Below are 27,084 nucleotides of genomic sequence, written 5' to 3'. Positions count from 1 at the left end.
CCTGTACATTTGTTGCCTTGGTGCATAGAATAACAAAAAAAAATTCCTTCGGAATTGTAGACCTAGCTTCTAGACTCTAGAACTTATGTCTGGATTTAGACTTTATGAAAGGAAGAAAAATATAAGAATGTAAAGCAAAGAGAAATATTAACCGTATAATTGTGCAGTATAATAATGTATTAAAAGTGAACCAGTGCAAACATGCTACATTCAGTGCAGATGGAGACAAATGTACATTAATTGTACAGTTAGTGGACCAGTGCCAGACTCGCAGTTTGAGGTAGGAAGGTAATGTAAGGTGGAGGTGCAGTATGGCTCCCTGAAGCATGTGCGTTAATGTGAAGCATATGAACAAATGGGGGTTTGTGCACTTGTGCTAATGTGTTAATGTCCAAGAAAGCAGATAAGAGACCATGGTGGGTCCTGCATATTGCTGATGAGGCCAGTTGCTGATGAAAAGGATGTTTTTATGGCGTGACGTTTTATGGGTTTTTGTTTTGATGAACCGCAGTCTTCTGCAGGAGGGGAGCGCCTCGAGAAAGGTTATGTCCAGGGTCATTTCATTCATTTCCAGGGGGTCAGCTGTGATCTTAACTGCCTGCTTCAGGGTCCTGGATGTGTATAGGTCCTGAAGAGGTGGCAAATTGCCGCCAATCAGCTTTTCAGAGAGGTCTGTTTTTTAATGCCTATTCTAGAGCTAACATGACATGGTAAAGAAAACCAGGAGCACAGCAGAGGTTATCAGAGAGAATTACAGAAATGTTATCAGTCAAACATTACATCCTCAGCTTGTCCAACATTCTATTAGCATTCTCTGTTTGTTGGCACAATATAACATTACACATGCTAAAGACACTAATCACTCCAACTCTACATGACCGCTGAAAGAACCATGTTACTCTCTTCTTCTGCATAATTAGCATGCAAGTCTGCATGACTCATACTATGTAAAATGAACTGCAATGTTCTTCGTGCTGACAGCGAGTGTGTTCTGATTTAGACCCAGTCAGAGAGATGTGTAATGTCCTGAGGGGGTGGAAGCGATAATTGTGCCTACACACTGATTTGTCGATGGAGAAAATGATTTAATAACACATCAGCATTTCCTGGAAGTGATTACGCCCAGATAGAATACGTGTTATAGAGAAATAATGACCCAGGAGACAACAGTGAAGATGAAGCTCACAGATTTTTGGAGCACATGACGATGTAGACCCATATGTGTGTGTGTGTGTTTGTGTGTGTGTGTGTGTCAGAGAGATTGAGACTGTTTCTCTATTAGGGCAGGGTTTTTATTTCGCCCTTGCTGACTTTCTCATCATTTCCACTTGAATGAAACACCCTCAGGGTTCTTCTGATATGTTTATGAGCAGAAAGCAGGTTGGGTGTTATAATTATTGTAGGCTTCAGGTGTCTGATTTACCTGAAAGACATTGCAAGCTTGCACAACGTCCATTTTAAATGAGCAAAATATAACAAAATATGGCAACTGGTTAGTTCTTATTATTACATGAGCTAACTGCCTAGTTAGCATGGTAGTTAGTATGTAAACAATATAATTGGTAACCTAAATGCCTAGCCTCTTAGCTGCTAACAAAATGACCCTTCAAAGGAGCCCCACAGACAGCTGACATCTTTATTAGTCCAGTGTAGAGGTACGGCCTCTAGGTCAGGTTCAGTAAAGGGGTGTGGCCTCTATGTCAGGTTCAGTAAAGGGGTGTGGCCTCTATGTCAGGTTCAGTAAAGGGGTGTGGCCTCTATGTCAGGTTCAGTAAAGGGGTGTGGCCTCTATGCCAGGTTCAGTAAATGGGTGTGGCCTCTATGTCAGGTACAGTGAAGAGGTGTGGTCTCTATGTCATGTTCAGTGAAGAGGTGTGGCCTCTATGTCAAGTCCAGTAAAGGGGGTGTAGCATCAAAGTCAGGTTCAGTGAATAGGTGTGGCCACTATGTCAGTTTCAGTAAAGGGGGTGTAGCATCTATGTCAGGTTCAGTAAAGGGGTGTGGCCATTATGTCAGGTTCAGTGAAGAGGTGTGGCCTCTATGTCAGGTTCAGTAAAGGGGTGTTGGCCTCTATGTCAGGTTCAGTAAAGGGGGTGTAGCATCAATGTCAGGTTCAGTGAAGAGGTGTGGCCTCTGTCAGATTCAGTAAATTGGGTGTAGCATCTATGTCAGGTTCAGTAAAGGGGTGTGGCCTCTATGTCAGGTTCAGTAAAGGGGGCGTATCATCCCTTTTAGATTTAGTGAAGGGTAGGGTGTCCTCTGTCAGATTCAGTGAGCTGCTAACAAAAATAGATATGACCCGTCTAAGGAGCCCCACAGACGGCTGACATATTTATTAGTCCAGTAAACGGCTGTGGCCTCTATATCAGGTTCAGTGCAGACGTGGTCTCCATGTCAGGTTCAGTAAACAGGGTGTAGCCACTATGTCAAGTTCAGTAAAGGGGGTGTGGCCCCATGTCAGGTTCAGTGAAGGGGGTGTGGCCTCAATATCAGGCTCAGTGAAGGGGTGTTGTCTCTATGTCAGGTTTAGTGAAGGGGGTGTGGCCTTTATGTCAGTTTCAGTGAAGGGGTGTGGCCTCTAACTCAGGTTCAGTAAAGGGGTGTTGGCCTCTATGTCAGTTTCAGTAAATAGGTGTTGGCCTCTATGTCAGGTTCAGTAAAGGGGGTGTAGCATCTATGTCATGTTCAGTAAAGGGGCGTGGCCTCTATGTCAGGTTCAGTGAAGAGGTATGGCCTCTATGTCAGGTTCAGTAAAGGGGGTGTAGCATCTATGTCAGGTTCAGTAAAGGGGCGTGGCCTCTATGTCAGGTTCAGTAAAGGGGGTGTAGCATCTATGTCAGGTTCAGTACAGGGGTGTGGCCTCTATGTCAGGTTCAGTGAAGAGGTGTGGCCTCTATGTCAGTTTCAGTAAATGGGTGTTGGACTCTATGTCAGGTTCAGTAAAGGGGGTGTAGCATCTATGTCATGTTCAGTAAAGGGGCGTGGCCTCTATGTCAGGTTCAGTGATGAGGTGTGGCCTCTATATCAGGTTCAGTAAAGGGGGTGTAGCATCAATGTCAGGTTCAGTGAAGAGGTATGGCCTCTATGTCAGGTTCAGTAAAGGGGGTGTAGCATCTATGTCAGGTTCAGTAAAGGGGCGTGGCCTCTATGTCAGGTTCAGTAAAGGGGGTGTAGCATCTATGTCAGGTTCAGTAAAGGGGCGTGGCCTCTATGTCAGGTTCAGTAAAGGGGGTGTAGCATCTATGTCAGGTTCAGTACAGGGGTGTGGCCTCTATGTCAGGTTCAGTGAAGAGGTGTGGCCTATATGTCAGGTTCAGTAAATGGGTGTGGCCTCTTTTAGATTTAGTGAAGGGTAGGGTGTCCTCTGTCAGAATTAGTGAGCTGCTAACAAAAATAGATATGACCCGTCTAAGGAGCCCCACAGACAGCTGACATATTAATTAGTCCAGTAAAGGGGCTGTGGCCTCTATATCAGGTTCAGTGCAGGGGTGTTGTCTCCATGTCAAGTTTAGTAAAGGGGGTGTGGCCTCTAGATGAGGTTCGGTGAAGGGGGTGTGGCCTCTATATCAGGTTCAGTGCAGGGGTGTTGTCTCCATGTCAGGTTCAGTAAAGGAGGTGTGGCCTCTAGATGAGGTTCGGTGAAGGGGGTGTGGCCTCTATATCAGGTTCAGTGAAGAGGTGTGGTCTCTATGCAAGGTTCAGTAAAGGGGGTGTGGCCCCATGTCAGGTTCAGTGAAGGGGGTGTGGCCTCAATATCAGGTTCAGTGAAGGGGTGTGGCCTCTAAGTCAGGTTTAGTGAAGGGGTGTGGCCTCTATGTCAGGTTTAGTAAAGGGGGTGTAGCATCTATGTCAGGTTCAGTACAGGGGTGTGGCCTCTATGTCAGGTTCAGTGAAGAGGTGTGGCCTATATGTCAGGTTCAGTAAATGGGTGTGGCCTCTTTTAGATTTAGTGAAGGGTAGGGTGTCCTCTGTCAGAATTAGTGAGCTGCTAACAAAAATAGATATGACCCGTCTAAGGAGCCCCACAGACGGCTGACATATTAATTAGTCCAGTAAAGGGGCTGTGGCCTCTATATCAGGTTCAGTGCAGGGGTGTTGTCTCCATGTCAGGTTCAGTAAAGGAGGTGTGGCCTCTAGATGAGGTTCAGTGAAGGGGGTGTGGCCTCTATATCAGGTTCAGTGAAGAGGTGTGGTCTCTATGCAAGGTTCAGTAAAGGGGGTGTGGCCCCATGTCAGGTTCAGTGAAGGGGGTGTGGCCTCAATATCAGGTTCAGTGAAGGGGTGTGGCCTCTAAGTCAGGTTTAGTGAAGGGGTGTGGCCTCTATGTCAGGTTTAGTGAAGGGGGTGTAGCATATGTAATCTGTAAACACTGCTACAAAATAGATGTCTTTGCAACAACAATATAAATACTATGAAATGCTCTGAATCGTATTAAACCAATTTGGAATTGTATGAAAAACCACATCTGAATAAAAACCAGCGTGTGAATCAGCAATGAATCATATCAAACCACCTCAGAATTGTATCAAGCCAGCTCTGAATCATACTAAATCTGATATGAATCTAATCAAATCAGCTCCAAATTGTATGAATCCAGCCCTGAATCGTATCAAAACAACACTGACTCGTGGTATTGAAATCTTCTTAATCATATTATGGCATCAAAACAAACGTTGAAATATCTCTGAATCGTATTGAATTGAAACAGGAGTCATATGTAGGGGTTCTCAATTTTGTCATACCTAAACACCACATTCTTCAAAAGATAACACATTTTACTTGATTCATGGCATGTGTGAGTGTGTGTGTGTGTGTGTGTACAGTATGTGTGTGTGTGTGTGTGTGTGTGTGTGCACATGCTGTAATCAGTGTTGGATTTATGTTAGTGACTGTTTATTGTTGCGATGGAGTGATAAACTAAATGAAATCACTTGGGCTGTTCTGATATATTTATTAGTGCAATAAATACATAATAAATAATGTTTATTATTGTGGGCTTGTGGTGTGTGTTCCCTGAAACCTGATAATTAAAATAAAATACAGCTGAATCTCGTTATGAAAACAAGGTCCATTTGTCTTAATTACCCTAACGAGGGGCTGCTTAACTGGACTGAAGAAATCGACAGAATTGAGTTTTTGTTATTTGTGAGGAATTTGTGAAAGGTTTGTGATTTATTTAAATATAATTAGCTCTTATCACAGCTCTAGACAGCATGTGATGTGGCTGGGAAAATATTTCAAATGAGCTCAGGACTTCTTTTAAGATGGGAAATACCTTCTGAGCAAAATTGACTGCAGTTTATTACTGAGGACCAAACCAGAGAAAAGTGAGCACTGAAAATTCATCCATAATTTAAAAAAGCTAACATCGTTACAAATGTTAACGAGAGCTAACTGATGATCACACAGACCACATTTACACAATCAGCATAAAATTATGCCATAGTGAGATTTTATAGAGAATCTAAAAAAATTCAGAGAACATTCTAAAAATATGGCAGTAAAGTGTGTGTGTGTGTGTGTGTGTGTGTTAAAGGAATACAGAGATAAGCTTTTGAAGCAGGAAGTTTGCTGTGGAAGCTAAGAAGCTTTACTGAACTCTCTTATCTTCTAAAGTAGCCTGCTGAATTACTGACAGGGCAATTTTATACAACCAATACACACACACACGCACTGACACACACACACACACACACACAGACACACAATTTCATGTATCTTGCTGTCTTGCACATTAGCACCCTCATCTCGCTCAGATTTGGTTAAACACAAAGCTGAGAAGCAGAAGTCATATCTTTTAGCTAATGGACTCAGCCTCAGTGTGTGTGAGTGTGTGTGTGAGTGTGTGTGTGTGTGTGTGTGTGTGTGTGTGTGTGTGTATGCGCTCTCTAAGCGCTCTCTGCATGCTTGACTGGATATTTGATTCCTGTCTGAGAGATTGGAGTCTGACTGAGACTGTGTGAGCTCTTGAAGATCAGAGATGGACTTTATTGTAAATACTACATACTTGTGTGTGTGTGTGTGTGTGTGTGTGTGTGTGTGTGAGAGAGAGAGAGAGAGAGAGAGAGAGCGAGAGAGAGGTTTGAGGTTTAAAAAATGTTTATTATTACAATTTACAGCTCTACATCATCAAACCATATCACAAGTTAAACAATCAAGATTCGAAATTTCAAAATCAGCAGACTTCATTCACACACCAAATACCACAAAAGCACATTTTATTATCCATAAGGCTGTAATATGCAAATTCTACTTTTAACCTTCCTGCTCCCAGACACTTAAACATCATTTCAGTATCAGTACTACCGAGTTGTAACCCCTTTTCCTCGTTTTCGCTAGCTTTGCAGTTCCTATTAAATGGTTTAACAAACAAACTTTCCTTCTATTTACAAAGCTGTACTTCACTCCTCTGATAAATACCTTTTCAGATAAAGGTTCGTCAGGTGCCTGAAACAAGCTGTTAAGAAGTTTTAAAAGATCCTCCAGTCTTTACATCCTTAAAACAAATGATCTAAATCTTCAGTAGTTCCATAAAAGTGCCTATTGAATAATCCTCCACTGCAGGTCAGCTGTCCGCATTTCTACAGGAGGTTTATACAAGATCCTCCACCTGTCTCTCACAAGGAAGTCTGCTTCCAACAGTCCTGGCCATCTAGAAGCTTTTTGAGATCCATAAGTGAGTCCTGATGTGTCACCTTATCTGTGGTGTAGTACTGTATATTTCCTTCTTTGTTGCAGACTCTGCATACACAAGCTGAGGGGTGTTGAATGACAGGATTGAACCCGCAACTTTACTTTCTTGCTCTTCATTTATCACAGAAGAGACTCTGCTTCTTGAAAACCAGCTTCTCATGTCCAGCAAGTGTCCAATGTATTCCCTGTAACCACTTATGCACCTTTTCCACCAAAAAGAACCTGGGTGCTGGTTCAGAGCTAGCGCTGGTGCTGGTTCAAAGTTGGTTCCACTGGCAAACCTTCTAAGAACCGGTTTGTCTTTCCATCGGCTAGAGAGCATCACAGAGCTGACGTCACTGTATACGTGTCACGTGTCCCAGCAACTTTAGCGCAGCAGCGGCAAACACAAACACATCAATGGCGGATGTTGCTTTACTGTTAATGCTCATGGCTTTGTGAACCTACATTAACACCCAAACGCGGCGAATCCAACGTGTACGTGCAGCTCCATGTAATTTGTATAAACGGAGGTCGTAATCGAGAAAGTACATAACGTTATTTTATCATTAACACAGAAAAAAGTTAGCCTTAGCATGTAGCTACTTACTATCATGTGTGCTGATAATGTATCATATTGCGGTAAAGTAAAAGTGTATTAAACATTAGTATACTCTAGGTACATTATCAAAGGCGCTAACAGTAGCCCCGCTCACAAGCGGTTCTTAAGTCAAAACCATACTTCATACAAGTCCTGTCCTAATAAATTCCAAAAATGCTGATAAATCTCAGCGGGCAGTCCGTCAATTCCAGGGGATCGGCTGATAGATAGCTGGTGCATTGCCTCTGTAAGCTTGAAATGTGACTGGGTTGTCCATTGATCTCCACTGGTCATCATCTAACTGAGGTAATTCTTGAAGTAAGCCAGAGGCACTTACAGAGTCACAACATTCAGCACTGTATACAGTTGAGGCCAAAATTATTAGCCCCCTTATGAAATTAGACAAAACTCTTGATTTCTCCATGGAAATGACCATTAACAACAAGTGTTTTATAGTGTGTTTGTTTCCAAAATAACAAAGACAAAATCTCCACTAAGTTTGATTAGGATATTTAATTGAAATAGTGAGTTGAAACAAGAAAGGGCAAAAATGAAACGTCCAAAATTATTAGCCCCCGGTCATTAATAGTCAATAGTGAACCCTTTCTGAGCCACAACTGACAACAACCTCTTAGAGTAGTTCTTTACTAGGTTGGCACAGGTTTCCTGAGGGATTTTAGCCCATTCTTCCATTGCAAATTGCTCCAGCTGGTCCAAATTACGTGGTTTCCGAGCATGGACATTCACTTTGAGCACTCGCCACAGATTCTCAATAGGATTGAGGTCTGGGCTCTGTGCGGGCCACTCCAGGACCTTTGTTTTGGTATCCTTCAGGAACTGTTGGACCAATTTCGATGTATGCTTTGGGTCATTGTCTTGTTGGAAGACCCAGCGACGACCTAAGGCTAGACTACGAGCAGATTTCTGCATATTATCCCTCAAAATGTCAACATAATTTTCTTTTTTCATGATGCCATGCACCCGAACAAGGCTCCCTGTGCCTGAAGCTGCAAAACAGCCCCACAGCATGATGCTCCCACCACCATGTTTAACTGTGGGAACTGTGTTCTTAGGGTTGAAGGCCTCACCCTTTCTTCGCCAAACATAAGCAACATCCATGTGCCCAAACAGTTCCAGTTTAGTCTCATCAGACCAAAGCACAGACTCCCAAAACTCATCTTTACCTTTCAAATGTTCACGGGCAAACCTCAGTCTAGCTGTGATGTGCCGCTGTTTGAGTAAAGGGGTTCTTCTGGGACGATGGCCCTGAAGCCCACCACGATGAAGAGCCCTCACAACTGTGTTCCTTGAAACATCAACTCCAGAAGAGGCCAGGTCAGCAACAATCATCTTGGCAGATGTCTGGGGCATCTTGCTGATATCTCTGACTATTTTCCTCTCCAGGGTTCTTGAAATCTTGCGCTTACGACCACGCCCAGGTTTGTTTCTTACAGAATTTGTCTCCTTGTACTTGGCAATGATGCAACGTACGGCGGTTCTAGACACTGTGAAAAGCTTGGAAATGGCAGTATAGCCTTCCCCCTTATCATGAGCCTCCACTATCTTCTTTCTGAGCTCAAGACTGATTTCCTTTGTCTTTGGCATGGTGAGTAAAAGTAGTCTCTCCCAATAATGTGTTCAAGTGCCCTGTTCCTTGGAGTCCTTTAATGCTGATTGAATGCCCAGGTGTTGTTAGGAAGCCAATTGACTGCACAGGTGTGGTTTGAAAGCTGATTGATTAATTAGGTGTGTTTTGAAAGCTGATTGATTAATTGGGTGTGTTTTGAAAGCAAATATTCACAAGGGGCTAATATTTTTGACCACCCCATTTTCACTATATTTGATTATAAAGCAAGCCTAAAAATGTATTTTATATTCCAAAATGTACCAAAAGCTACTAAATAGCACTGGCGAATGTTTGATTATATCAAGTTTTATCAATGCTGCAAACATTGGAAAGATCTTTAGGAAAATGTTCCAAAATTCCTGGGGGGCTAATAATTTTGGCCTCAACTGTAAGTCTCTATAGAATCCTGCTGCCAGCTTCCTTATTTCTACTACACTTCCATCAGGACAACGAAGATAATGCATTTGTTTTTCCTGTCCACTTTTCCTTTCAAGGTTAAAGAAATAAGCGGTGGAAGAATCCATGTCTCTGATTGAGCAGAGTCTTGCTTGTATTAATGCTCCTTTTACACGCTCTTGTAGTAGTGAGCCAAGTTCCTTCTTCTTTTTGTTCAAAAGTTCATTCTGCCCTGTTCCATTATTGGTTAAAAGAACTCTATCTAGATGTAGAAATGTTGTATGTCTCCTTTCAGATCTTTTGTTGTTGCTTTTAACACTGATGTAGCATTTGTACTGTAATTGTGGCAAACAATTTTTAGGTTTGTTTTGCCCACATCCCACGATTGACCAAGATTTTCAAAGGAGTCTTTCTTTAGCTTCCAACTGCCCAAAAAAAAAAAAAAAAACCCTAAATTTTTCACAAAACAAAGCATTTCATGTCATAGTTTAACATTAAAATGCCAGTAGTAACTAGGTTTTAAATTAAAATCAAATGTGACAAAGTGATGGTATAATAGACTATTAGCTGAAATAAAGGAATTCATCCCTCTATTATTCCACACCTTACCCAAGTAAAATCTATCCAGCCTTACACCAATTACTCTGTTCTCAGAAACCTTAAACCATGTGTACTGTTTAATGTCTGTGTTCCAACTTCTCCATACATCTATTAAATCCGACTCTTTAATAATATTTGACAAAACTGTACTTGACTCATTGTGAGGCTCCTCCCTCTTCCTGTCAACTGTTAAATTAGTAGTACAATTCCAATCCCCTCCAATAATTAGACAAACACAATCAACAAATCAAGATATTGTTTCAGCTGTATAAAAACTTCTCCCCGCTCAGACCCACAGTCGGGTGTATAGACATTTACCAGTACAAAATCAATTCCTCTAAATTCTATTTTAATTAATAATATTCGTCCTTTGACAATTTCTTCCATTAGTAAGATGTTAACATTTATGTTTTTGGAGAATAAAATGGCTACACCCACACCAGTATTTGTTCCATGGCTTAAGACAGATTTTCCCTCCCACCATGTGCTCCATTCAGTCTCATTATCACAACTAGTGTGTGTCTCTTGCAGAAAAACTGTCAAACCTTTTAATTCTAGATAACTCTGACACCATCGCCATCTTATTTCTGTTCCTACCCCCATTTATATTTAAGGACCCCAAACTTAAAGACTCCATAAAGAGATAGAAAAGACGAAAGGATAGAAACAGATAAAGACAAGGGATAGAAGACACCCTGTGTGGTTTAGCCTTTTTTTTTTTTTTTAAACATTTGCTTTGTTCTTTCTCAACATTGTCAATTTTTTTTTTAAAGGAAACCGTTTCTTTTTACTTAAAGCTTTATAACTAACTGTTTTTGCAACATCAGGACTGAAGCTATGAATTTCTCCTACAATTTTTTTCGCCATACTGTAGGTTAGATCAAAGAATTCATTTATTTCTTGTAGAGTATATGTGTCATCTGCCGTTTGTCCTAACTCAGAGATGTCAGAGAGTATCGTCATTTCTCATCTCTGTATCAGTGCATATTTCAACACAATTTGACACATCGGGATGTTACACTGTCTACGTCTACATTAGTCTTTTCTTTTACTTTATCCTCATCATCATCAGTAATCACCTTGTTTACAGTCATTTCTGCGACATCATTATTAGCCCTGGAGTTAACCATTTCTCCATCATCCTTATTCTGATAGGGGAACAACATTGTTAATCAAATCAGTATTATGAATGTCATTCTCTCCTGTAAGCTTAATTTCCTCAAAGATGACCTCATCATTGTTCATTTCAAAAACAGCAGTAACAACTGGGCTCTGTTGTAACTCTGCTAGCACTAGAACTTGATGTTATTATTCATTTTAGTTCTAGTGTTAATGTGCTGTGATACATGTCACGATATTTTAATCGTAAATGTATAAATGTAATCGTACATTATTATGTTTTGTCTTTCTGTTTTTATTTTAAATTTGTTAAAAATGTTAGCACATAGCGTGTCTCTTCTGAGTGGCGCAAACATGAATCATTTTCATTTTTATGCCCACAATGAGAAACGAAGCAGCGGTAGAGGAAGAGAAAGAGGAAAAAATAGGAAAAAGAGGGTTTTGTGAGAACTTGCATGAGACTAACCCCATCACTTGCAGGAACTAGTAAATCAGGCAAAGCATTATGCTCATGCTCATGCTGGGTCCTGGAAAGGCTCAGGAAATGTGTCAGGTCATTTCATTTCAGTCAAATCTGCCCTGAATTTAATCAGAGCAATGGGTTAATTTGCAAAATGGCAATAACAAATGCTGAGCATGACAACAAGCAAGTTCCTCATTGCTCTAATCACAATGTTTATCAGTTCAGCAGCAGTGCTCAGAGAAATCAGTGGTTTTCATCAGTGCTGTGGCTCGAGTCGGCGCGTATCAGCTTTCAGTGTGTAATAAAGGCCTGTGGCAGCGTGTGCGCTTATTAAATCAGCCGCAGTCGCCATGTTGGATTTGATTCATCACGATTTAATCAGAGACTTTCAACTTTCAACCAGCCGTGTGTGTGTGTGTGTGTGTGTGTGTGTGTGTGTGTGTGTGTGTGTGTGTGTGTATTATAGTAAAACACTGAGTGACAGGATGGTGTGATAAAGCGAAGTTAAAGTGGATTAGTTTCCTCTAACAGCTCAACCCCATTTGTTTTATTCTACTTTATTCCTCTTACCAACAATTAAAATTTTTTATTTCTTTAAAGAACATGTTATAATTTTAGATCCTAAAGTTACAGCTTTTCTGTAGTCTAAGTGCTGACACTGGAGACTCCTTCCATAAGTGTTACATAAACATCTCCTTGGTTAGCATCGCTAAGGTTTACAGAAACCACATCAGGGATTACTCAAGTTGTTCTTATCACAGCTCTCAGTAAATAAAAAAATGATGCAGACCTCGTAGATCTTCATGAAGAAGTTTATTACAGCGTAGTAGTCACAAAATACCCAAAGTACTTTGGGTTCATCGGGGTCAAAAAGAACGAAGGGCAATTCCTGCTCAAACATTTTATGCACGTTCCTGTCATTTAAATGGAGTTTTGCTTTAATTGCAAATTTAATGAAGAATTGATACTGTATCACCCAAATGGTCCCAGATATGTAAGACATTTGGGGAATGAGCTGATTCTACATTTTTAAATGCCCTGAATCCATAGTGACTTACACATATCTACAGCTGAGCGGTTAAGGGCTTTGCTCGGGGATCCACGGCAGCAACTTAGCAGCTGAGGGATTTGAATTTCCGTGGCTTGTATTCATAAAGTTTCTCAGAATGACCTCTGAGAGCTCCTAATTTAGCTTAAACATTTCTAACTAGGAATCTTATCAGTAGGTGATTCAGGACCGATCTCAGATCAGGGAAAATACAACATCTTTTATCTCAGAGTGGAGGCGGAGCTTAACCTGTTACTAGGTATGACACACACACACACACATGTGTATATATATAATTTCTGTGCTGTGTCTGAGATGTTATCTGTAATATGATTGGTCACAAAAATAATCCCTACAGGATGTAATGTGTATCATCTTATTAACTCACTATCATTATTAAATATTGTATACAATACATTTCTTCTCCCTCTTCAACTTTCAGCCATTTTCTCCTCTGATAAAGAAACTCTTAATCCTCTTAAAAGTCCTCCTCACTATTCCTAACACTTTTTGACCTTATAAGCTCAACTGGTTAAGGCTCTGGGTTGTTGATCGGAGGATCGGGTTTCAATCCCAGCACAGCCAGGCTGCCACTGCTGGGCCCTTGAGCAAGGCCCTCAACCCTCCCTGCTCCGGGGGCGCTGTATCATAGATGCCCCTGCACTCTGACCCTCAGTTGGGGTATGTGAAGAAAAAAATTCCACTGTACTGTAACGTATATGTGGCGATAATAAAGGCTTCTATGCCCCGTTCTATTCTATTCTATTCTATTCTTATAAGGGTTAAGATATTAATATAAGATATGATAAGATATTAAGATATTAAGATATTAAGGTTAGAATATCTTCACAAGGAGAAACGATTTACACTGAGAATTTTCATGAAAACGAGGCCCTGATCTGTAGTCCAACATCCTAGCCAAAGAGCAAAAACAGTATCTTGGATGTTATCTGGGTTGAGGCAATTTGTACATTCTGCATCAGTTCAGATCTCCATATACAATTATTCTTTACCCTGTAGTATGAAAAACATGTCCCTCCTTTTGTGAAATGAAATAAAAGGCATTGAAAGACCATTTTAAAACTCTGAACCTCAATCTTTCATCTTTATTGTAGCGATATTGACCCTTATACAAAACAGAATAGCGTTGCGTCAGAGCCCAAGGGCACCTATGGCTACGGCTGTGTTTGTGGCTGATTAGCCGCTGCGCTGTGCAGATTGCTCACACTTTCTCTTGACATCCGAGTTCTATTAGGATAATCTGAACATATTATTTAGTCCCGAATCTCTCTGTGAGAACAAACAAGCTGGAGCACACGGCGAGACTCCTATTAATTTAGCACATATTGTTGCTGAGATTTAACACGTCTTCGTCTCTCTCTCTCTCTCTCTCTCTCTCTCTTGCGAGGTGAATTACTTCTGCATTCTCTATATCAGACCCTGTTTACTCCAGGTTATTTCCTGTGTCTTAGATCTGGAATTGGACCATGTGCATTTTCACAGGATGTTCAGCAGCTTGTGAAAATATACCGTATTAATATGCAAACGAGTTCATCGCATTCCAAAGCCAGCACACGGCGTACAGTACCACCCAATGGTGGAGAGATTTACAAATTGAAGACAAAAGTCTAATAATGTTTTCATCAACAACTTGATGCATTGGACGTAAACAATTGAACTTTTAAAAATGATAATTAGTTTGTTCTGGATTCTAATTGGTCAAAAGTTGTTGATTAATTGTCATTAACACTAGTAGATTCTAAGGAGCTGATTCACAGGGACGTGTACGGTTGATGATCCACGTAAACACATTTATGGAAGGAGTCTCCAGTGTGGGGGGCACGGTGACTTAGTGGTTAGCACGTTCGCCTCACATCTCCAGGTTTGGGGTTCGATTCCCGCCTCCACCTTGTGTGTGTGGAGTTTGCATGTTCTCCCCGTGCCTCGGGGGTTTCCTCCAGGTACTCCGGTTTCTTCCCCCGGTCCAAAGACATGAATGGTAGGTTGATTGGCATCTCTGGAAAATTGTCCTTAGTGTGTGATTGTGTGAGTGAATGAGAGTGTGTGTGTGCCCTGCGATGGGTTGGCACTCTGCCCAGGGTGTATCCTGCCTTGATGCCCGATGACGCCTGATTTGGCACAGGCTCCCCATGACCCGAGGTAGTTTGGGTAAGCGGTAGAAAATGAGTGAGAGAGTGAGAAGTTCACATCTTCAGGACAGAGGAGTTACTCAATCCACCACCTCAGTGCCAGAACACATAAGAGTCTTGCTGTATTCCCTAATACCCTCTTACCCTGAGAGACGGTGCGATCGGTCGAACAGTGCTAGTAGAGCACTTATTAACTTCGAGAGAGAAGAAAGACAGGCTGGTAGCTGCTATAAGTGAGAACAGGAACTAACTTCAGCACAGAGGAATGTGATGTTACAGGAAAATCATCAACTGTGTGTCATTTACAGAAGCTGCATAATCACACAGACACCACGTTCTAATATTATATACTAAATAAAATTATTGTAGAATAGCCGTGAACGTTTGTGAGAGTTTCCTGTATTTATAATAGCACTCTTCTTCTCCAGGCTCAGAAGCAGCGATCTTTGGCGCTGGCTGTGGTTTATTAAATGACGTTATTTACTTAGTTTTTACAATCAACTTCAAGTGAGATGGTTTAAAGCTATAAAAAAGAGTCCCTTTAAAATAAGAGCCTCAGGCTGCCCTGTTGACATCTGGAGGATTGTACAACACCAAAGATGGACATGTGAAACAGAGACCTGGTGAGACACACACACACGCACACACACACACACACACACACACACACACACACACACACACACACACACACACACACACACACACACACACACACAAACAGAGAGACATCAATCAAGATCTGTGTGTGTGTTTCATAGGCCTGGTGTCTAGTGCTTGACACACTAAAGGCACTGACTTATGAAAGTTTCCCTAGGAGCTTTTCATCATGTGCTTCAGGGTGACTCTTGGCAAAGTATGTGAGGACATGGAGACATGGATGTTGGCATAGAGACACAATCGTGTGTAGCATCATCTCCACTGGTAGTTACTTTATCTACTAATTTCTTGCAGATGAGTGAGCTGAGGTGTCATGAGTTTGTGTGTGTGTGTGTGTGTGTGTGTGTGTGTGTGTGTGTTTTGCACATCCACTAGATGGCACTGTGGGAGTACATTGCATTCTCAATGATCACCTTCAGCTCCAGATTTCATTGTCACAGGGACGGAGCCATCGCGTAATAGCATTCCCTCCCTCACTTCCTCTCCATGAATCGCTCATTTCCACTGGGGTGAGGTCAATGTGTGAAAAACAAGTACAGGATACACACACACACACACACACACACACACAGAACTACCTAAGGATGTTCGGCTGATCTACTCTGCATCTCTGTCTTTCATTTTAAAAAACCAATAAGCCATTGTCCTTTTATCAGGACAAACACACACTTATACACCCACACACCCTGTCCACACACACACAAAGATGTTTAGTCATAAAGTTTATAGTTTATTAGCACAAATCTGTCTGTCTCGCCCCCATTGCAGGACACTTTTCACTTGATAATGAATAAATTCTCTCCTTGTCATATTTTCTTTACACTTGACTCTCAGGTCCTCAGACGGAGCTCCACTCACTAGTCACAATGACAGGAGCTCCACTCACTAGTCACAATGACAGGAGCTCCACTCACTAGACACAAAGAAAAGAGGACAATTTTTTCCCCGATCTTGGTTCATCCTGAAAGGACCTTTAAATTAGAATTTTGATAGAAAAATTCCAAGGAGACGCCTGAGATAGGCACAGGCTCCCCGTGACCCGAGGTAGTTCGGATAAGCGGTAGAAGATGAATGAATGAATGAAATTCCAAGGACTTATAAGACCTAAAGTTCTCACATTTGACCCCATTGGATGGCACCATTGGTAACTGGTATGAGTTGTTTTTTTAATCAGAGTAGGACCATTTGCTATTAGCTCAGCTCGGCTAAAAGAACCCTTGTCATGGAATCTTGGTCACATTTCCTACATTAGAATTCGACACCTTGGTCCATACTGAAAGGTCTTTCCTAGCAGATTTCTTTGATTACAGAAGGACTAGCAAATTTCCGACCTTGCTCACCCTGATTGGTTTAAAAATGTCTTTGATTAAAGAAGTATTAGCATAAAACCCACTTGATAGATCCTTAAAGAACCATCTGAGTCACTGAGTCTTAGTCACTGAGGCTTCCAACTCTATGTCACAAACTGTGTTACCAAAACTTCAGATAAGATAAGAAAAGGATTAGTGGGTGGACACGATGTCTTGGTGGGTAGCATGTTTGCCTCACACCATCAGGGCTGGGGGTTCGATTCCTGCCTCTACTGTGTGAAGTTGATATCTTGTCCATGGTGTACAGTACCCTGCTTTGTGCTCCAAGTCTACTGGGATAAGCTCCATGTTCCAACCCAGCAGTAGGGAATGTATGGAGAGATGGAAAGCCTAGCATGGGCACTTCCTGATTCTAACAGATTATTGGACAACAGCTCACTGCCTTCTTTGATTCAATGAGGAAAAAAAAGTTTTTACCGATATCATCGGATATCATCTTGGTTTAATGCTTTAAGAGCTCTTTTAATTAGAGGAAGGCTAACAGGGATCCTAGGCTGGTCCATTGGTGTCATCATACTGCCACTGGTGGACTAAACCTGGGAATTTCTATCCTTAATGCCCAGAATGCCTCACCTGGGTGACGACACAGGACACATAATGAAAGGACAAGGCTAAAATAAAGCTTGTCTATTGCTTATTAGCTAGTCCTCAGACCCTAGATTTATTCCTTAATAGCATTTTTGTCAGGTAAATAAATTCTAATGCTGGTGCTGTATCACAACTACAGCAGTTTGCTGTTCATGAGCCTCATTTGAAAACCTTTTAAAGAGCAAATCTGAAGGATACGGAGAAATGGAGTTTTGCTAATATCAGGTAGTTTCATGGTAAATTAGCACTGGTTTTACCCACGGGTGTAGTTTATACTCACATTCTCCTCTGCAGTGGTACAGTTTCAGGAAGCTCACCAAGTCTCACCACTCAGTGTTGGCATCTGTATGTTTAGTCACCTGCTGCTACACAAAAAAGCTGCCATAATTGTGTTAATTGCTGTTGGCACTGATGGCATTTAGGGAGTGTGGGAGCCAAAGAGGAAGAGGCGGCCATCTTGGCCCCGAGTGCATGGGTCAGTAGCACATCGTTGACTTCTCGGCAGAGATAGTGTTTCGGCGGTTTCCTTTATGTTGGTTGATTTTTGGTCAGTGTGTGTGTCTGTGTGTGTGTGTGTGTGTGTTTGTCTGTGTGTGTGTGAGAGAGAGAGACTGTGTTTATTGCTAATACAGTTGGACAGATTGTTCGCCTTCAGCATTAGAAACATGCTGAGATTTTTCCATTTCTCTATTTGCTCTGTGTTTGTGTGTGTGTGTGTGTGTGTGTGTGTGAGTTTGTGTTTTGCACGTTTACATGCTTGTATCTTTTCTTTAAGGTGTGACACTCGTGAATGGAATGTGAGTGTGACCCTCGAGCATGCCAGAGCATGATGGGAAAATAACTGTGCTATTAACACCCTGTAGGCTTCACAGCACCATGGCAACCATGCACTTCCTCCATCTCTCTTCTCTCTCTCTCTCTCTCTCTCTCTCTCGCTCTCTCTCTCTCCCCCTCTCTCTCTCTTGGTTTCTTTCTCTCTCTTCTGTCTCTTTCACAGCATGTGTCTGTTTTTCCTCAATTAGAGATAGAGACTGAGACGTTAATTATGTGCAACAGGGAGCTAATTAGGATAGATGGATAGATAGATAGATAGATAGATAGATAGATGATAGATAGATAGATAGATAGATAGATAGATAGATAGATGCACACACATTTGTCAATGTACCTGACACTTAAAATCAGAGGCAATTGCTTTTATTTTACTTCTCTCTCTCTTATTCCGTCCATCTTTTCTGCTTTCTGCCATCTTGATGAGCTGTTTTTCCTTCATCTTCTCTTTTCTCCCTCTGTCTCTGTCTCTCTATTCATCTTTTCACATCCCACTATCTATCACTCCTTCTCTCCATCTGTCTGCTTCCTCCGATTGTTCCCCCCCATCTGTTTCTTTATGGATCATCTCTCCATCTTTCCATCCCTTCCTGCAAGCACTTTTTTATCCTCATGACACCATTCATATTCTACTCTGTCTCTCTTTCTTTGTCTGTTTGTCGTTCTTTCTCTCTGGTGTTCTGGGGTTTCTCTTTTCCTCTTCATCCCCAACAGGCCCTTTCTCCACCTTCTTTCTTCTCTCTCTCTCTCTCTCTCTCTCTCACTTACACACACACACAGTCATTTTCAGCACTATTGAAGAGACCGTGTAAGATATAGATAGATGCTTTATCTCTCTCTTTTTCTTGCTATTCATTCTTGCGCCCCCCCCCCTTTACATTTATGTAATTTATATAAATAATACTGCAATACTGCATTTTCTGTAATATGTTTGAATATGATTTATAAAAATTCAAATTGTAAAATAAATATAATTCATATCTATTTATTTTTAATGTTTATTTTATTTATTATTCCTTTTCTTTTCATTTTTTTTGTTGTAAAATAAAAAAGGTTGTTTTTTTAACTTTGCAATTATTAAAACAGTTGTGCTAATAAAGTTCACTGTGAACTTTCTTTTGACTTTGTGTTGTGAAGAATAGTGATCTCTTTCTCTCTCTCTCTTTCTCTCTTTCTCTATCTCTCTCTCTCTCTCGCACGGATGAAAAGAATAAAATTTGCGAGAATCTGTAATGAGTGGCAGTTGCTAAGTTACGGACGATTTACTAGTTACTGCTCAGTGTTTAGCGCTCTGCTTAAGATCCAGAGTGAACACACACACACACACACACACACACACACACACACACACACACACACATAGTTGGTGAAGTGAGTTCATTTGCACTGTATATAATAATCATAAAAGGTATTTTTCACACAGTGTTTTTTTCCAACTCTCCCCTCTGGAGACATAGATACGAGTCAGTAATGTGTCTCTTTGTGCTTCTCTCTGATGTAAGTTGCTGCTTTATGACAAGGATGAGTTTAAGATTTTTGGATATTTGAACACGCTTAGCATCAGAGTGCTTTAGCTCTGAGAAAGACGCTGAGAAAACAAGCGACGAGAAAAGAGACAATGAGAAACTGTGAGTGTGGATTAAAGTCAAGGTGCTGAAGGCTGAAAAAAACTACGATTTTTGATTAGACCTCAGTCCCTTGCTTAAAATTGTTGAAATGATCGTGTTGGATTTCATACACACAAATAAACATATGATCACCATGGTAACCACTGCTGTTAAAGTCACAGAGAGGTCAGTAGTGACGTTTATGCCTACACGATTTTTCATTACATTTATTTGATTTTCCACCTTCATTGTTGGGACTGGTCTGAGATCTGACTGTGGACCTGGGATTGATGGGTCAGACTATCCAAAAAGGGGATGGGGAGGCGGGGTTACTGAGCCAGACGTAATGAAAACAACACCAAGCATTACACAATCGATCAATACAGCAGCTTTTGGATCTATTAGATCCATAAGAGAGAGGAGAGAGAGAGAGAGAGAGAGAGAGAGAGAGTGTAAGTGTGCATTTAATTTGTACAAACTTTCTTCAGAAAATATGTATATTATATCATTTAAATTAGCTTGAAAGTCTTTATTTGATTCAGACCACACACAAACATACACACACACACACACACACACACACACACACACACATGCACGTTGCTTTGCTGAATAGCTTTAAGCTTAAATAATATTTAAGGAAGTAATTCATTTCACTCATTTCACCGTCTTTTTCCAGCCATTCACCCGTCTCACTCAGCACCTGTCTAGCTTTCTGTGGTTTCTACTTTGGAACAAAGCGCTCAAAACTACGGGTGTGAACACACACACACACACACACACACACACACACACACACACACACACACACACACAGACACACACACTATTTAGAGAACCAAAATGGTCTCAGTAAGTGTGTGAGTTTGAAATAAAAAGAGAAGAAGAGAATATTTGGGCTTTATTGATTCTAGTTATTATAAAATAATAATAAAAAATAGTTATAAATACTTTATACAGAATCTTTTGAAGAACTAAATACTTTTTAAACTACATTTAATGACATCAGATCTTTTTAACTGATGTAGAACAAATTTAGATGATACAGTTAAAGGATGTTGAAGAACTTCAGAATTCCTGAACTCACCAATATGGAAAAGCAACATTATTTTGAAGCTTGTGGCCAGATTCTGTTCCCTGTGGAAACAAAAGAAAACCCTCCCTAGTACCCAAACGACACTGCTAATGAAGCCTGTTGTGAGATGAATGGAAACATGGTTAGTCAGGTTTAGGATTGTACTGTATGTATATGTGTGTGTGTGTGTGTGTGTGTGTGTGTGTGTGTGTGTGTGTGTGTGTGTGTGTGTGTAAAATAGAGAGAGAGAGAGAGAGAGAGAGAGAGAGAGAGAGAGAGAGAGAGAGAGAGGAGTGTATCTGATCTTTAAGCTCTACCTGAGTGGAAGTGTGTATGTGATATTGTGTGCATTCGACCGTCAGGGATTTCCATATAAATGTGTTTGCTTTTGAGATGAGCTAGCATATACTGCTCACACACACACACACACACACACACACACACACACACACACACACACACTCACACACACACACACACACACACACACACACACACACACACACACACACACACACACACACACACACACAGACACACACACACACACACTCACACACACACACACACACACACACACACACACACACTCACACACACACACACTCACACACACACACACATTTATACAGAATCTATTAAAATTTATATAAAAAAGTTTTATTGGTTTTTAAACGTTTTTAATTTATGGGTCTGAAATTTCTATGCATAAAATAACTGTTCTTTTTTTTTAGCAATGAAAATATTTCAAGATTTTGTTGGTAAACTGGAATATTTTCTTATGCTAGTTTTAATGATTATAAAACCTTCACATTCCTAAAAAGTGTGTGTCTTTGTGTGTGTGTGTGGTCATGGACAAGGACAGAGTGTGACACACCACCTGCATCCCTCAATCTCTCTCTCTCTCTCTCTCTCTCTCTCTCTCTCTCTCTCTCTCTCTCTCTCTCTCTTTCTCTCTCACTTACCCATCTTTCTTCCTCTGACAAGTTTTCTGATGGAAATAATGTGTGTGTGTGTGTGGGGGGGTGTTTGTGTGAGTGTGTGTTTGTGTGTGAGTATATGTGTGTGTGAGTATGTGCGTGTGTGTGAGTATGTGTGTGTTTGTGTGTATGTGTGTGTATGTGGGTCTTTGTGTGTGTGTGGGTGTGTGAGTGTGTGTGGGATTGTGTGTGTGTGTGTGAGTGTGTGTGGGTGGGTGTGTGAGTGTGTGTGGGTTTGTGTGTGTGTGTGTGTGTGGGTGTGTGTCGGTGGGTGGTGGCTGCTCCAGAGAGACGACCCGTTTCCTCTTTGGTCTCCCGAGCCCTATTGACACACTCTGACACACTCTGACACACACACACACACACACACTCACAAACACTCACGTACACACCCTCTCACTCGTGACTGGAACACCGTGTGTGTGTTGTCTTGTGTGAGCTTGGTGTTCTGTCCACATCTTTCTGTTGTCCTCTCTCCTCTTTGAATGTCACAGTAAGTCCTACATGATTATTCTTTTTTCTTTCTTTCACTGCTTGTTGTTTTTCTTCTTCTTTGCCCTTGTGCTCTCTGTGTGTATGTGTGTGTGTGTGTGTGTGTGTGTGTGTGTGTGTGTGTACACGCATGCGCACATGTGTATCCACATCCTAACAGAAGTTCATTGTCTGTGACAGACATATGTCAAATTCAATAAGGAAGCTAATTAACCACACTTTCCAACTGACATGCAGTATTTGGGTTGCCAGGTCCTGAGTTTTCATACATTTCAAAAACCTTATATTGACTCTGGATTATTATCTTTGAAATTAGGATGATTTTCTCCACAAAACTTTAATCTAACAATGAGTACGACTTAAACTACTTAAACGTTGTGCTTGTAAATAATTACATAAACATATATGAGTGAAAAAGTATTTACATCTGAATCTGCATAGGCTTTGTAAAAATATAAAGGAGGAAATGATGTGTGTTTACTGCATTGGAAAATGAATCCACACCCCCTTACACATACACACACACACACACACACACACACACACACACACACACACACACACACTGAATTCTGAGAGCACTTATGGGTGTGACTAAGGGTGAAAAGCAGGGTAAAGGTATTAACCTTAACAAACCAGTTCTTCTTCCATCATAATCTCCTCCTGCTTTGTGTTTTTTCGTGTGCGCAGGTGTGTGTGTGTGTGTGTGTGTGTCTCTTTGGTGTAATTACCTATAGGCACCTTGTTGTGCGACTAGAAAATAATTTTGGTCCTCACAAGTGCTAATACCAGAATATGTGTGTGATTTTACAAGGACCAGGTCACACAATCACCTCAGTAGGATATGTGTGTGTGTGTGTGTGTGTGTGTGTGTGTGTGTGTGTGTGTCTTATGGTACGATGAGTGATATTTGTGAGATTAGTGCTTATGTTTGAGTATCTTTGTGAATAAACACACTAAAGTTTCACCCGTAACGATAAATAATAAATAAACTAAACACAGTTTGAGGAGATTAATATTTTCTTTTTAAGGATAAACACCATTTTGTGTGTGTGTGTGTATGTGTGTGTGTGTGTGTGTGTGTGTGTGTGTGTGTGTGTGTGTGTGTGTGTGTGTGTTACTTCATGAAGACAGGTAATATTTTTGGCAATCATAGCTGTAGTTTTGTGTTTGTGTGTGTGCTTGGTTAATATGTTTATGACTATATTTTGCAGAGATTAAACCATAAATAAATAAATAAATAAATAAATAAATAAACTGTCATCACTTAGAGGAAAGAAGTCATTGATTCACTAAGGATAATGACTGTAATGACCTCCAAGTCATCTTGTTATGGATCTGTGCTTATGAGGACATTAGAAGAATGTCTAATATCAAAACATTTGTACTGTTCTGTGTGTAACTGTGTGTGTGTGTGTGTCTTTTTATGTAACTACATTTTCTGTAGATATGATCATAAAGGTTATCATAATTGTGTGTGTCTTAGAATATAATTACTTGATTCTGCAGATTCAGTGAAAACACTGAACGCTGATTAAACTCTTTGTCTTTTTAAAATGTACCGGAGAAAGTTCAAGTATCAACATGACTGTGTGTATGTGTCTGCTTCTGTGTGTCTGCTTCTGTGTGTGTGTATATGTGTGTGTGTGTGTGTGTGTGAGAGAGAGAGAGAGAGAGAGAGAGAGAGAGAGAGAGAGAGAGAGAGAGAGAGAGTGTGTAAGTGTGCATTTAATTTGTACAAACTTTCTTCAGAAAATATATATATCATTTAAATTAGCTTGAAAGTCTTTATTTGATTCAGACCACACACACACACACACACACACACACACACACACACACACACACACACACACACACACACACACACACACACACACACACACACACATACACACACACACACACACACACACACACACACACACACACACACACACACACACATTGCTTTGCTGAATAGCTTTAAGCTTAAATCAATTTGTGTTGCTAATATTAACACTATAACTTATTATACTATTATATTAAATACTCATTAGACACTAAAAAACTTCAAACCTGGTACAAAGTCAAATTTAGGATTTCGTCTTGTCCTTCTCACGGTTGTGTCCACTAGGGAGCAGTGTGGCATGAAGCATGCCAGTGTATTCAGGAGCTATCAGTCATCAGTTATTTTCACACATAGAGGTTTATGTTATGAACAACACAACAACACATAAGGCTCATTTTAATGATACACTCTTCTCTCTTCTACCCTCTGTATCTGACTGTAACTGACTGTATGAGCCGAGTCGACTCAGTGTGATTCGTGACTCAGCAGATCCTCGTTTGTTCACCTCGTTGTTTAAAAGCTCCTTGTTGCACAACACCACTAGACTATATACAGCTGTGAAAAGGACATTAGTTATAATCCCACTCTCTGGGGATGAGCTTCTTTTTCAGTCTGGTTCCTCTCGAGGCTTCTTCCTCATATAGTCTCAGGGAGTTTTTCCGTCATCACCGTCACCTCAGGTTTGCTCATTAGAGATCATTTTTATTCAAATTTTTATATTTCCATGAAGCTGATTTGAGTCTTTGTTTGTAGATAGAAGAGCTATACAAATCAAATTGAATTGAATTTGCTCAGAATCAATAAATCTACCTCAGGGGTGTCCAATCTTATCTGCAGGGGGCCGGTGTGAGTGCAGGATTCAAGCTGGAGCCAAACCTGATTTCATCTGTTTAACCAGTGGATTTTGGTTTTCAATAGAATCAGGTGTGTCTTCTGCTCGGTTGGAATGAAAAGCTTCACACACACTGGACCTTTACAGATAAGATTGGACACACCTGGTATAAATGTATAAGGGGTAAATGTGTTCGCTTAATACCACCGAATAATAACTTGCTCCTGCTCGGCCCCATGCTCTAGTGCAGAATGTAAAACGCAGGCTGCTAAAGATGTCACGTTGTGCACAGGGGGACTTAAGTAAAGGAAAAATATGAGTAGAGAGAAGTGAACGAATGAAACGTGTCCCAAATCCACACAAACACACACACATAGTCACACAAACACACACACACATGCACACATACATACTCACACAAACACACACACACTCTCACAAAAACACATACTCACACAAACACACACACACTCACACACACATACTCACACAAACACACACACGCACACATACTCACACAAACACACACACGCACACACACACTCACACACATAGTCACACAAACACACACACGCACACATACTCACACAAACACACAAACACACTCTCACACACACACATACTCACACAAACACAAACACACACACACATACTCACACAAACACACACGCACACATGCTCACACAAACACACACGCACACATACTCACACAAACACACGCACACACACACTCACACACACACACACACATAGTCACACAAACACACACACACGCACACATACTCACACAAACACACAAACACACACACACGCACACATACTCACACAAACACACACACACGCACACATACTCACACAAACACACACACACACATACTCACACAAACACACACACACTCACACACACACACACACACATACTCACACCCAAACACACTCACACAAACACACACACACACACACACACACAAACACACTCTCACACACACACTCACACACACACACACATAGTCACACAAACACACACACACGCACACATACTCACACAAACACACACAAACACACACACACGCACACATACTCACACAAACACACACACACGCACACATACTCACACAAACACACACACACATACTCACACAAACACACACACACTCACACACACACACACACATACTCACACCCAAACACACTCACACAAACACACACACACACACACACACACACACACATATACTGTATACACACACACACACACACACACACACACACATACTGTACACACACACATACACACACACACACACCAGGGATTCATTCCATTTCAATTTCAATTCAGTTAATTTTTACAGCACTTCTTTTATTTGACATTGTCTCTCAGCAGCTTTACAGAAGCAGAATAAAATTGTCCTGAGAATCTAACAGGTCAGCGTCATTTCTGAGATCATTACAGACTTAACACTAACACCTTCCTGCCTTCACATGAGAGTCTTCACATGTTCACTGATGAAGACCTGAACACAAAGCTGACTGATGTAATTCATTCAGACATGTTAATGTATTACACTGTGTGTACAGAGAGAGAGAGAGAGAGAGAGAGAGAGAGAGAGAGAGAGAGAGAGCTTTAGGGCTTTAGGACCCTGAGCATTGGTGAACATCAGAGGCTTTTATTCTCCGAGTTGATGCAGTGAGTGAGAGAACGAGGGAGAGAAGAGGAGAGGAACGAGTGTGTGTGAGAAGTCAATGCTCTGCCTGCACTCATTCAACACACACACACCGGAGACTGTGTGTGCACACTAGGGCAAATGTGTGTGAATGTGTATGTGTGTGTGAATGTGTGTGTCTGTGTGTGTGTGTGCTTGAGACTCTGAAGTCTTTCGGTGTTTCGTCCTGAGATCTGAGCAGGTGGGAATGATATGAACATCCAGGAGAGGAAGAGAGGGAAAGACCTGTAAGATCTCACACAAACACACACACACACACACACACACACACACACACACACACACACACACACACACACACACACACACACACACACTGAGAGATCTCCAGACAATAAACAAGGAATACCTGCATATAACTTCTGTGTGTGTATGTGTGTGTTTGTGTGTGGGTGTGTGGGTGTGTGTGGGTGTGTGC

At 41.1% G+C, this 27,084-nt stretch overlaps 1 protein-coding gene across 6 annotated transcripts in view; it reads left to right on the top strand.

Moving 5' to 3' along the window:
- Positions 1 to 27,084, top strand: part of LOC132858472 (cGMP-dependent 3',5'-cyclic phosphodiesterase) — a 192,907-nt gene that overhangs the window by 27,820 nt on the left and 138,003 nt on the right. For 2 of the 6 annotated variants that reach the window (XM_060888837.1, XM_060888839.1), the window contains exon 1: positions 26,668 to 26,893. The exons of 2 other annotated variants lie outside the window; for them this stretch is intronic. In XM_060888837.1, coding sequence (XP_060744820.1) covers positions 26,859 to 26,893 — 35 coding nt within the window. In that variant the 5' untranslated portion in view covers positions 26,668 to 26,858. Of the gene's footprint in view, positions 1 to 22,160; positions 22,281 to 26,667; positions 26,894 to 27,084 lie in introns of those variants that run through there. 2 more of the 6 variants (XM_060888838.1, XM_060888840.1) reach the window with 2 other exon arrangements.

This window comes from Tachysurus vachellii, chromosome 15, assembly GCF_030014155.1.
Source record: "Tachysurus vachellii isolate PV-2020 chromosome 15, HZAU_Pvac_v1, whole genome shotgun sequence".
NCBI lineage: Eukaryota > Metazoa > Chordata > Actinopteri > Siluriformes > Bagridae > Tachysurus > Tachysurus vachellii.
Note: the sequence above shows the minus strand (reverse complement) of the source record. Positions and strands in the feature narration are given on the sequence as shown.